Consider the following 13,235-nt stretch of genomic DNA (forward strand, 5'->3'; position numbering starts at 1 on the left):
AGCCGATAGAACAATGCGGAATTTCCTGACATAGGAAGAAACCAACATCAGCAACAACCTCCACAGAGCAGGAGTGAAGGACTCACAGTCCACCACTGGAACTTCATGAGCAGAAATACAGAGGCCATAAAACAAGATGGAATCCAGTCATCATCAGTAAGAATCACAAAGAAATACAGAGATGATCCACAAAAGTCCAAACGCCTACTACAGTGATGGAAAAGCCAAAGTGTGCAGAAAGAAAGGATCTGCTCATGATCTGAATCACACAAGCTCAACTGTGAAACATGGTGGTGGTGGTGGCGTCACGGCTTGGGCTTGCATGGTCGCTTCTGGAACATTCTCACTAATCTTTATTAACTGATTTCTAAGTTCACAGAAACCTTCAGTCTGACAATTTACAGAAAATGCATATAATCTAACAGGGAGAAACTTCATCACGCAGCAGGTCAATGATTCAAAACACACTACCAGCTGAATAAATTCATCAGGGGGAAAAGTGGAAGACTGACCAAGACAATCAGCAGATGTTAAACCATTTCAATTAGAGAAACTCTCTGAAACATTCAAACTGATCACAAAAGTAGAATGTAACAGTTGGCGATGTCAGATGGTCAACAGAGGCAGATCCTGGTATCTGATCTTATACTTTTGCTCACCTGAAAATTGTGTGGTCTGCCATCTACACTGTTTAACCCAATCTAGACCTAAATATCAGGAAATGAAAGCTGAAATTCTGACCAAATGTTTCACATTAACACACTGATCTCAAATCCAAATGTGTCTAGTAAAAAAAAAAAAAAACAATTGTCCTTGCCGTAGTCACAGAAGACTATATATTGTTAAAACAGCTTCAAACTAACACTGGTAGGAGAATCTACTGATAAGTTCAGTTCCATAAGCATTTGTGAAGTGAGAGCACAAGTATGGGAGAGCACACTGAGTCTGAACATTGCGGTCAGGCTCCTGTCGTCCAGTTCACTAAAACATTGATGGATTGAATGAAAAGTATATGACCTGGTGACTGTAAGTATGATCGAGTGAAATATATTGAGCTCCATGGCAGCTATTTTATTCAGCTGGTAACTTTTTGAGCATTGTGGGTCACAGAGGCTTATATTTAAACAAGTTAGAATGTTTTCTTTGCTAATGCCAGGTTATCAATTTTAGTATCTAACATAAGTGGCTAGGCAGCAAGGCGTATTCTAGCCAATGGTTAATAATAGTTATTTCCAGGATATTTTACTTCTGATCAATTCAGTTCCAAACTACATCGTGGCAGCACAGTTATCGTTGAAGCTCCAGGATCCAGCGTACAGTCTGGAGCTCAGGTTCTGTGTGGGTTCTCGTTCTCACCCGTTCTCCCGGTGTCTGTGTGGGGTTTCCTCTGGGGTTTATGGGTTACATCCTGCGTCACATGTCTGTGAACTGCTACTCCTACAGTACCCTTAGGTTTGAAAGTGTGTGAATGTGTGTGCATGGTGCTCTGAGATAGACCAGGTGTATTCCCACCAACTGCCCAGTGTTCCCAGGATCCATTGACCCTAACCAGTAGTCAGACTACAAAGACTATATTTTTAAGAAGTATAAAAGAGCCACTTCTCTAAACTTTTGATTACATTAACGCATGTCTAATTTCTTCTGTACTTTGAAAAAATTATTATTATGAAACCGACACAACTAAGTGCAGAAAAGCACTGTAAATTGAGTTCACCTAATTTAAACGCTCATTATAAATTGGAACTTTGGAGACTAATTAGCTGACAAATAAAGTATTATGACTCTCTGCTATGTGAGATACTAATTGGCAGATAGATAAATAGCTACAACAGACAGATGGGTTGAATATGGGCTAAGTCAGCAGAGACAGAGGGAATGATGATTCATTGAATAAACAGATGAGAAGATGATTAGGAAGGGATGGAGCTGTGAAGGTGTACTTGTCCTGGCGACTCTTCTTTGCAGACAGGTCATCTCCTGCAGTGGGCCTCCTCTTTTTCCTCGGGGGCATGGCTTTGGAGCAGCAGGCTGAGGGCAACACACACACACAGTCAGTGGTTCTCTGGGATGTTGATCAAGCTCTGTGAGGTAGTTGTAGAGGACAGCTAGTTTATAAATGGACTACAGATGAGGTTATTACCTGTGGAGTGAGTGTCTGGCCCAACGTCCTCAGTCAGGTTCTGAGGGGGGAAAAAAAACATCATACACTGGCCCTCTTTCTCTTACACACACGGACACACACACGGACACACACACACAAAATACAAAGCAGCAGAGCCTGTCAAATGCATTAGCATACTGCTGTGCAATGCAAGTGTGTGTGTGCGCTTGAGTATGTGTGGGGAAATCAGGAGGCAGCCTCGCTTTTTCTTAAGACTCTAACCTTCACAGATGCTGCCTGCTTTTTCCCATCCAAGTCTCGGGAAACAAAAACACAATAACCCATGAGAGTAGCTCAATTCATGCCAAAAATAAGATATAAATACTGAAAGAAGGAAACGCACACACATACACACACACACACACACACACACACATATATCTATATCTATCTATACACACTCTTAGAGCGCTCGTGTTTGTTTATCGTCATTGAAGCTAGGATTTTTTGACAAACCACACCATGCTTTCAGCAGAATTTTAAATACACAGTACAATTATGCACAAACATTAAGAAACTGAAAGTCAAAAATAAATAAAATAACTCAGACAGCTGCCCGTTTCCCCTGATAATTGTTTCCCCACACATCTCCTAAATAGCTGGACATGCATACGTTCCTGTGTGGTTTTTCCATTGCTGTTGGTGTGCATGTAGAAGATAAGGAAGATGGATATTTACCAGCTTGTGCAGTGTGTGGTAGATCTTGTGGATGCTGGCCAGTGTGGACAAGTGGGAGTTCAGCTGAAAATCTGCAAGAGAATCAAACATCAGCCAACATCAGTCATCCGCCAACATACTAACACATGTATTTAATTCAACCTAATTCCTAATTCGGATGTGGGTCAGGGCTGGGATGTGCTACAAGTCAAACAGTGAGCTGATGAAGCTGAAGGTGTGAAACCGTGTAATCATACTGCGTCTAAATGAACCGTAACCCACGTAACTTTAGAGGTGTCCTTAAAGATCAGGGCGGGTGAGTCGGTGAAGAACAACAACTTCCATGCACATGGATTTTGCTGTTTAACTGTTTAATAGCCAATTTACATCCCTACAAATACACGAAGTTCAGCTCTTAGTGACGATCTGCTGCAAGAGCGTCTGTGACGGTTCTCTTCGTAATGTGCTCTAATGTGTCTTTAAGCTAATGGTGTGTTAGCTAGCTGTCATTATAAGCATTTGAAGAGACAGAAATGAAGTGAAGCATAGGGTTGGGGGGTGGGGTTCTGTATAAAATAAATAAATAAATGACTGACAGGAGGCTAATGTAAACACGGACAAGCAGTCTGAACAGGACTGCAGATTTCTGAGTGACTGTAAGCTCTCGAGAGGATAAAGAGGTCATATTGAGAATAAATATGTGCAGATTATGTTGTCAGTATGAAGAGGAGGAGGGACACTAAGAAAATGATGGCTGTCTATCAAGGAGGAATCTCTACAGATCCGTTATGTGCACCGTGATGTGACTCAGACAAAATGATCATGATTTTTTTTTTATTTTTCCCAGCTTTAAAGAGGCGGTATAAATCCTTTCACACCATTATACAGCGATATGACACGGAATTAACAGCTGGGGGAAAAAATACATCACATTAAACACACCAAACCTAAAGGCATGCACAACTTGTGACGAGTTTAGAAAGTATGTGCAGAGTGCAGGGACTTGTGGGACATGTAGTCCACATGACGCAGCTCGAAGCCTCGGGGTCTGGCCAAGTGGACACCAATTCCCAGAATTCCGTGTGAAATATTTTAATTCTGACACTCTGATGAACTGATGAATGCAACGCAAACGCTACACACACTCACACACAAAAAAACGCCTCGTTCTGTAATCAGAGCAGTCCTAATCATGATGTTTAAGTGCTGTTTGTTTGTTTGTCTCGCGCACACACCACACCACACACACACACACACATACACACAGCACTTATGCACGACACACAGGCAAGGAAGGCATTACAAAATTTAGCCAACTGCGTCACAATTTTCACCCCCTGTATTTTTCCGTGCAAAAAAAAAACCCTGACCTATTTCTTTAATGAATGCAGATGTTACAGTGTGTCATGCACTGACCAGAACTGGGGCTCTGAGATTCCCAGGGTATTAAGGGTAATTAGACTACAAGTGCATTGTCTAAATAGGATCTGATCAGCTCGTTCAGATTGCTTTCTCCGAGCACAAACAATATAACAAATGCAATGCGTACACGATTTTACCCAAAGTTATGTATGCCTTCGTGGCCAAGGCAAGGCAGAGAAAAGCATACAAAGAGAACCCGAAGCCAGGTTAGATCTCTCCTCTGGTGTGTGTGTGTGTGTTGTGTTATCGCTCGGACATCGCTCGGACTCGGCTACTTTAACATCACAAAATGCGTCAAAGGCTAGAAAAACACGGCTCCACAAAACAAGCCAAAGCATTTCCCCGCGCAACAAGTTTGCCCTTAGCGACCCCGTGTCGAGAGATGTGCAGAAAACTGCACTGTTAAGACACTAATGTACTTACTTGTCGCATCTGAGTGCATTTTTATGAAACACTCAACTGTATTTGTGTGCGAATCTGCAGACCGGCCAGGAGGCGGGACATGCCAGTGTCAGCCACGCCCACGAACGATTCAGGTGGACGTCGGATTTCCTGGCCACGCCCACGCTGCGTTAGGGATGGGTTAAGGGATGTGTCAGTCACCCGCGCTGCACCCAAACACATTACACCCGCCCGAGATCCACTACGATAGGTGGGGTTCTGAAGAAAGCCCCGCCTCCTGAAGAAAGCGACTGGACATATCTCTTACCTCGACTAATCAGCCGCGACGATTTCCTCGTGCAAAGGAGAAAGCCCTCCCTATAGCGACACGCGATTGGATAACACCCACCCGGATACGCTTGTCTTGTGTTCCTGTCATTGGTCAACGCATACGCGGATCAGTCGATCGCGCACGGTGATTGGTGGAAATGGATCGTTTTGTTTACAGTAGGGTGTGAGCATCCGTTTCCTTCTAAATATTTTTTGTAGAAAGTTGTAACGCTGTTTGTTTTGCGCTGAAAGTTTATACAGCGTCCAACAGCGACTAAATAATAATGATAACTTTGTAAAATACATGTGTGTGTTAGTTTAACCCTTGATCTCCATGACGACAACTTCGCCACGAGAGTGCAGATCTCATTTAAATATTCATTTCCTTTGTTTACCGTCGACTCTTCAACTGAGCATGAAATGACCACCAAAAAAAAAACCTGGCTACAAAAACGAAGACCTTTTGTAGATGATCACAATATTCAGATCCTGTTTGTAAAAAAAAAAAATCCAGACTTCACCTTTAATTACAAGAGGAGTAAACAGAGCTTCTTATTATTCAGGGAGAGCTGTGATATGAGGCACTGCACTCCTACATCTTCATGCTTTTTATTATTTCTCAGACCAATTCCTGCAACAAAAATCTCTTCCTCACAAATCCAGAGGTTTCAATATAAAGACTCACAACCGAGTTCTTCTTCTGTGTCTCTCTATTGTGTTGCCTCGTGGTGACGTCATCGTGCAGCCCTAATTATTAAAGTGTCTTGAATAACTTTAAACATGTACCGTGTAAATATTGGTATTTTATATGAAATGCATTTAAAAACTGATTTATATAGTCAGTGCGTATGTAAAGTAACCCCATATTTGCATATTAACCTTTAGAATTCACTTAATATTCAATTGCATCCAATATGTACTGTATTTTATTTATATTAACTGTGCATTGAGGGTTTTGTTGTTTTGTATATATGGTGACATGTTGGTCTGTGTTCAGTTTGTGTAGCAGTTTTCTATACGTTATTCACAATGCGGTTTCTAACCACTGATTCATCCCTACGTACAGAATGTGATGCGATGCAGCGGCGCTTTAGTCCGTTCTGCCTAATTCTCTCCTCCACATCAGATAAAGTACCAACAATTTTCACTTTCTTCAGCACCATCGTACACATCATCTCACAGATCATTAACTAGCCTCAACGCATACTGTATATACACCTGCGTCGTATACATGCATTGTGAACATTATCTTTCAGTCTTTTGATTTAGGAGCAAGCAGTATAGCCTGGCTGTTATTCCTCATGCATGAGATCAGTGAAAGTTCTTCTTCTATTAAATGCCATTTTAACCAGCCACCCAACCGCCCCCCCCCACCAGTAAAGAAATTTACACCAGATTCATTTAGGACATCACATTTTTCAGTATAAACATGTTAGGTATTTAATGTGTATCATAAAAGTGTGTCTTCACTCATAGTATGATATGATTCAACAAAAATATATTGGACCGCATTTTATTTAATTGTCTTCACATACAAATGAACTAACAAATGTCTCTGTATTATTGGTGTCACTTTTGGTACCAGTTGAGTTATACCAAATCAGCTTCATCAGCTTTGAGCAGGTCCTGTTGCAGATGCTGTTGCAGCTTCTTCTGTTTTTTTACACTCCTGACATACATGTGTGCAGTGTCTGCAAAAACAAAAGCAGAGTGCTGCAATTAAAAATAAAAGCATTTTTTAATTGTGTTTTAATGCCCAGTATCTGAAAAAAAATCTGGAAAAACTTGAAGAACTGACACCATGGAGAGCCCACTGTTTTGTGTCGTTTATCGAGACAGCTGGAATTGCCAAAAGAGCAATGTTTTAGGGGAAAAACAAAACAAAAATCAGCACAAGTTACAAGTTTAAACAAACTGACCACATTCCACATTATTACTCACCTATGTCCATGACCTCCAAAGAAAGCAGGCCCAAACCCTGGACCCCATCCCGGACCAAAGCCTTTGTTGAACTCTGGTCCCAGCTTTTGAAACTTTTCTTTATATGTTCCTATATAAGAAGCTTTTCCCACTGCGTAACCCACGATACCAGCCACTGAAACAGACAGAACACGGCTCATTTAAATATTAATAATGACGGAAAATATTGTAGCATTTATTAAGCCAGAATTACATGTCATATCATACTCTATCAGTAGTAACTTTTAAGATTTTAGACACATTAGTTGGGGTTTTCCTTGAGCTCAGTGTCTGTGTGTGTGTGTGAGATGTGTGTTGTTACAGTATTTATGTGTATACACATAAATACATATATATATACAGGGCCTCTATATAGGGGGTGTAGCTGAACCTAATCTATTAAGGTGTGGTCATGTCTGTACAAACATGTTGAACAACGTATAATATCCCTGTACAAAGGTGTATGTGTGACTAATGTCAAAAGCAGGGCTCTTTTAAGCACTCTTAAGTATGCCTATCACAAAATAGTACGAGTTGAAATTTCTCCAAGACTTACATGCTAGTTTAGGGAATGGGCCGAAGCGCTTTGATTGTTTCCAAACCCCTGTTACAAACAAAGACAGAACAAACATTATAAACAGGTGAGTCACAGTGTTCACAGGAATCAACAAATCACTCAGAGATTCTTAAGATGTCTCTGAACAGCTTAAGAGCTGGAAATGTACCTCTGTAGATCAGACCCCCAGTGATGGCCATGCTTCCAAGAGAGAGAGGAAGAGCTGAAAAGAAAACAGAGTTCAAAGTTTGAACACAGCAAATGATCCAGATTTCTACAAAATGTATATATTCTGGAAAATAGCTTCAGGGTTTTATTTCATTCATTCATCGTGCTACTATTCAACAGGAAGGTGGGAATCTACAGCTAGCAGCCATTATACAAGAATGCCACACACATACACACAGAAGCACAGTCTCACACTTTTCATTCATGCGCGCACACACACACATCACTAACCTGCACTAAATTTATCCAGACAATTACAGCATTGACCGAGTGGACTGATAAGATTCTATACATTATTCATGACATTGTGAGCACTTAAACTGAGCCTCAAAACATAACTACAGTATCATGGAACCAGTACCCATTTTAATCACTTTTAAAAAATCTGATAGTTTTCAGAATAACCTGAAAGTAGTAAGTGACTTTTTGTTTACCTCTGTACCAAAAACTCTCCTCTTGGCACTCCTTCCAAATCTGCTTCATCTCGTTCAACTGTTTGTCCCCAATGGGACACTGCAGTCAATGAAGTCCCACCAAGAGAGAAAGGTCAGAAGAAAAAATAGTAGTTACTAGTGCTGAATTTCTTTCTAGATGGTTGCAGTGTTTCTTACATAAAACAAGGGATGTGTTGATACTGATAAGGATATTATACTAAAAACATTTTAAAGACCATAATCCGATACCATGTCATACTTTGTGATGTAATCGGGACATATTTTACAATTAATAATAGTGATCAAAGCAAACTGTACTAAACTATCAAGGGCTACATCAGCTTCATGCAATAACACTAAGAGCTTAAAAGTGAGAGCGAGGCCCGCTGACCTGAGCATGCAGAGCCATATCAGTGAGTGTGGTCATAAAAACACACTAAGTGCAATGTCCGCTGATTTGTGCACAAACTATATACTCAAAAGTATATGGACATCAGACCACCACACATCCATATGCGTTTTCTCCTGAATCAGTTACCACGAACAGAAAAATATACAGGCGGTCTTTGTATGCTGTAGCTTTACAATTCCCCATCACTGTGATGTGATTAGCTATTAGAAGAACTGAACAGCAAAAAAGGTCTAAGTGAGGAATGGGGTGTGTAAAACGCAGCACGTACAGTATTTTATCAGATTTCTGTATACTTTTTGGCTTTTGTGTGTTTCTGAGCACGGAGCAGTGAAGAGAGCTTGCTGAGAAAACGTCATACTCCAGAGAAATGACAAACTGCTTGTGAATGAAGGTGTAAATGACGACGTTTTGTACTTATCGTCATCAAATACAGTGCGAACTTAATCTGCTCTCGCGCACGCCTCAGTCCCCAGATACTGTTTAACTATGACATCACAACATTTTATACATGAAACACGGCACGTGCAACAAACCACCGAGCAACATAAAGTAAACAAAATCTGCTCCGATGATCAAAAAGTTGAAATAAATACTAAGCTTTAAATATTTTATATTTATTCTGTCAACTTTTAGTCGTGCAGGATATCAGCCGTTCAGAATGCCATGAGATCTTTAATTTACTGACAAACCCTCCTTCTAAACCTGACTCTTACCCTTTACCTAACCCACAGGTAAATACTTAACAATAGAATTCTGAATAGCAGTAAAATACTTTCAGAAGCTATTTCTTCGTTGCAATATCAATCTCACTATTTATCAGTCTGCTACTACTGGGGGTTTGCCTTATGTACTCACCTTGTCTTTTTTTGTTGCTGGTTGAACTCCTCCAGCATTCTCTGTGGATTCAGTAGCCATATTTATCCTGGCCCCTTAAAACAAGTTCCAAAGCAACACTTTTCCTCTTCTCTAAAGCGTGTTAGAGGTCGAGCCTTTTTGTACTGGACTACGAAAAATACTTTTGCTGCCCCTCCTCTTTGTATAAACCTTCCCACAAAGGCAAGCCAACCACTGTATCCGTGTGCTGCAGTGATGAACTTCTACCAGCAGGGGGAGAAGTTCACAAAGTCAATCCTGTGAGGATGAAGTCTAGTTAAAAAAAAAATCCTGCTCTTGCTAAACCCTAGTGAGGTACACTATATTGCCAAAAGTATTCGCTCACCTGCCTTGACTCGCATATGAACTTAAGTGACATCCCATTCCTAATCCATAGGGTTCAATATGACGTTGGTCCACCCTTTGCAGCTATAACAGCTTCAACTCTTCTGGGAAGGCTGTCCACAAGGTTTAGGAGTGTGTTTATGGGAATTTTTGACCATTCTTCCAGAAGCGCATTTGTGAGGTCACACACTGATGTTGGACGAGAAGGCCTGGCTCTCAGTCTCCGCTCTAATTCATCCCAAAGGTGTTCTATCGGGTTGAGGTCAGGACTCTGTGCAGGCCAGTCAAGTTCATCCACACCAGACTCGGTCATCCATGTCTTTATGGACCTTGCTTTGTGCACTGGTGCAGTCATGTTGGAAGAGGAAGGGGCCAGCTCCAAACTGTTCCCACAAAGTTGGGAGCATGGAATTGTCCAAAATGTCTTGGTATGCTGAAGCATTCAGAGTTCCTTTCACTGGAACTAAGGGGCCAAGCCCAGCTCCTGAAAAACAACCCCACACCATAATCCCCCCTCCACCAAACTTTACACTTGGCACAATGCAGTCAGACAAGTACCGTTCTCCTGGCAACCACCAAACCCAGACTCGTCCATCAGATTGCCAGATGGAGAAGCGCGATTCGTCACTCCAGAGAACGCGTCTCCACTGCTCTAGAGTCCAGTGGCGGCGTGCTTTACACCACTGCATCCGACGCTTTGCATTGCACTTGGTGATGTATGGCTTGGATGCAGCTGCTCGGCCATGGAAACCCATTCCATGAAGCTCTCTGCGCACTGTTCTTGAGCTAATCTGAAGGCCACATGAAGTTTGGAGGTCTGTAGCGATTGACTCTGCAGAAAGTTGGCGACCTCTTCGCACTATGCGCCTCAGCATCCGCTGACCCCGCTCCGTCAGTTTACGTGGCCTACCACTTCGTGGCTGAGTTGCTGTCGTTCCCAAACACTTCCACGTTCTTATAATACAGCTGACAGTTGACTGTGGAATATTTAGGAGCGAGGAAATTTCACGACTGGATTTGTTGCACAGGTGGCATCCTATCACAGTTCCACGCTGGAATTCACTGAGCTCCTGAGAGCGACCCATTCTTTCACAAATGTTTGTAAAAACAGTCTGCATGCCTAGGTGCTTGATTTTATACACCTGTGGCCATGGAAGTGATTGGAACACCTGATTCTGATTATTTGGATGGGTGAGTGAATACTTTTGGCAATATAGTGTACATTAAAGCAGGGTGTGGGGGGTGAGGGGTGGCAATCACCAAACTTTGCTGTAATATAGGACTTTAGCCTATACCATTTAAATGTAATTATGATTCCTGTCTAATTTTATGGGCAAAAATCACATTTTGCAGAAATACTGTTATTTTTGTGACACCAACATTCATTACACACACAAAAAACCTAAATGGTGATAGATAGATAGATAGATAGATAGATAGATAGATAGATAGATAGATAGATAGATAGATAGATAGATAGATATGAAATTAATTTTCACAGAGAACTACACATTACATATGAACTTGTCACAATACATGCAAGAGCACAAGTTTATGGCTGATTTCCTATATGTTTAAAGCACATATAGCTATAGGAACAAAACTCTTACTATAGTTAGTCCTCCTATACATACACTGATCAAGCAGGACATTATGATCACCTGCCTAATATTGTGTTGGTCCTCCTTTAGCTGCCAAAACGCAACAAACTGTGATGGCACAGTGTATTCTGACCCCTTTCCTTCAGAACCAGCATTAACTTCTTCAGCAATTTGAGCAACAGTAGCTCATCTGTTGGATCGGATCACACGGGCCAGCCTTCTCTCTCCACGTCCATCAATGAGCCTTGGCTGTCCATGACCCTGTCACCGGTTCACCACTGTTCCTTCCTTGGACTACTTTTGATAAATACTGACCACTGCAGACCGGGATCAGATGCTCTGATCCAGTGGTCTAACCATCAGAATTTGGCCTTTCATCAAACTCGCTCCAATCCTTACGTTTGTCCATTTTTCCTGCTTCTAACACATCAACTTTGAGGACGAAATGGTCACTTGCTGCCTAATATATCCCACCCACTAACAGGTGCCATGATGAGGAGATCATCAGTCTTATTCACTTCACCTGTCTATTATCATAATGTTATGCCTGATCAATGTAGGTAGTCTATACCTACAACCAGATGGAAGGGTAATGAAATATTGATGGAGTGGGTGATCTGGATCATTTAGGATTATATGTGCTTTCCGAAGCGTGGCTGAAGTGACACAGTCTGATAACAGGAGTAGGAATACCAATAATTCCACTAGCCAAACTAGGTATTTTTGAAGTTTGTTCAGCTGTAAGCATATAAAAGAAAGAAATGGCACCATACATAAGAACCGCCTCTGCCTGAGTTTACAGAGAACTATAAGTCTCTGTGACAGCACTAGAGTATGCTGATTAAAATTGAGATGATCATCCAATGTAATGCCCAGGTATGTAAAATGCTCCACCCTTTCAACTATCTCTCCGTTGATAGCAACACTGGGATGGACCTATGCTTGCAGTTAATCTTAAATTTCCTTTATTTAAATTGTTTTACTTTCATTGGATTTCAATCAGGATATACTTTAACTAGCTCACCACTCCAATGTGAAGCCCAGACCACACACATGTGACATGACCACATGCAAAAAAAAAATGTCATTACATCATTGACATTGTGTGTCCTTGTCCTGACATTCAATCAAAAAGCTTTTGCTAAAAATAAGTTGACTTTTGCAGGTTAGCACTTTTTGTACTTTTTTGCACATCTTTCAGTAGTTTGGCCCCTGAGATGAAATCATTTTTCATGAAGTGTATACCGGTTTGCCAGATGGTGTGTAATAAGGCAAAATCTGCATTCTTCTGAACGACTCAAGAGAAAAAGCAGACAGTCAAAACAAGGCCTATGAAGTTTCTGCCCCAGTGTCACCTTGCAGGTATTTTAAATCTGGCCTCATCAAAGATAATGAACTTCACTGTGATCCAGCTCCATAATCCTCAGTAAAAACAAGAATGCACACTATATGGCCAAACCTTTATGGACAACTGATCATCACACACATTTACATTTATGGCTTTTGGCAGATGCCCAAAAAAGTCATACAAAAGTGCTTAGAGGCCTCTATCAATGAATAGCTCAATACTGGTTCACTAGGTCACAGACTATGGAAATATAGCTTGCAGACAGTCAGTGACTCGGCTGTTCGGACATCTAGGGGATGTTCATTGCACTCCCTAGATGCCAGAACAGAAAAGAGGCTAGATGTTTACCTACCTTGTACCCTGAGAGATGGTGGGACAAGTCAAGCAGTGCTAGAAGATCTAAGGAAGTGAGGTGCAGTGTGAGGAGTGATAAGATTTGAATTAAGAGGGTGCTGGCCCATTTTGTCTTTTTTTTTCTTCAAAACAATATCAGTGTTTTGAATCTGATGCATGCAGCTATTAGAAGCC

General features: G+C 41.3%; 2 protein-coding genes across 2 annotated transcripts in view; both read right to left on the bottom strand.

The window, feature by feature from the left end:
• Window positions 1-4,802, bottom strand: part of dcun1d4 (DCN1, defective in cullin neddylation 1, domain containing 4 (S. cerevisiae)) — a 30,030-nt gene extending 25,228 nt beyond the window's left edge. The window contains exons 1-4 of the mRNA XM_058378588.1: window positions 4,664-4,802; window positions 2,840-2,910; window positions 2,141-2,180; window positions 1,941-2,028 (exon numbers count right to left, since the gene is read on the bottom strand). Coding sequence (XP_058234571.1) covers window positions 1,941-2,028; window positions 2,141-2,180; window positions 2,840-2,910; window positions 4,664-4,682 — 218 coding nt within the window. The 5' untranslated portion in view covers window positions 4,683-4,802. The remainder of the gene's footprint in view (window positions 1-1,940; window positions 2,029-2,140; window positions 2,181-2,839; window positions 2,911-4,663) is intronic.
• Window positions 4,803-6,374: 1,572 nt separating this feature from the next.
• Window positions 6,375-9,560, bottom strand: ociad2 (OCIA domain containing 2). Its single transcript, XM_058379792.1, has 6 exons — window positions 9,396-9,560; window positions 8,129-8,207; window positions 7,636-7,689; window positions 7,467-7,514; window positions 6,893-7,046; window positions 6,375-6,642 (listed from the first exon to the last, which is right to left on the bottom strand). Exons 1-6 carry the CDS (start codon window positions 9,453-9,455, stop codon window positions 6,561-6,563), a joined length of 477 nt encoding a protein of 158 aa, XP_058235775.1. The 5' UTR covers window positions 9,456-9,560; the 3' UTR covers window positions 6,375-6,560.
• Between the last annotated feature and the right edge of the window lie 3,675 nt (window positions 9,561-13,235).

Source organism: Hemibagrus wyckioides, linkage group LG25 (assembly GCF_019097595.1).
Source record: "Hemibagrus wyckioides isolate EC202008001 linkage group LG25, SWU_Hwy_1.0, whole genome shotgun sequence".
NCBI classification, from domain to species: Eukaryota; Metazoa; Chordata; class Actinopteri; order Siluriformes; family Bagridae; genus Hemibagrus; species Hemibagrus wyckioides.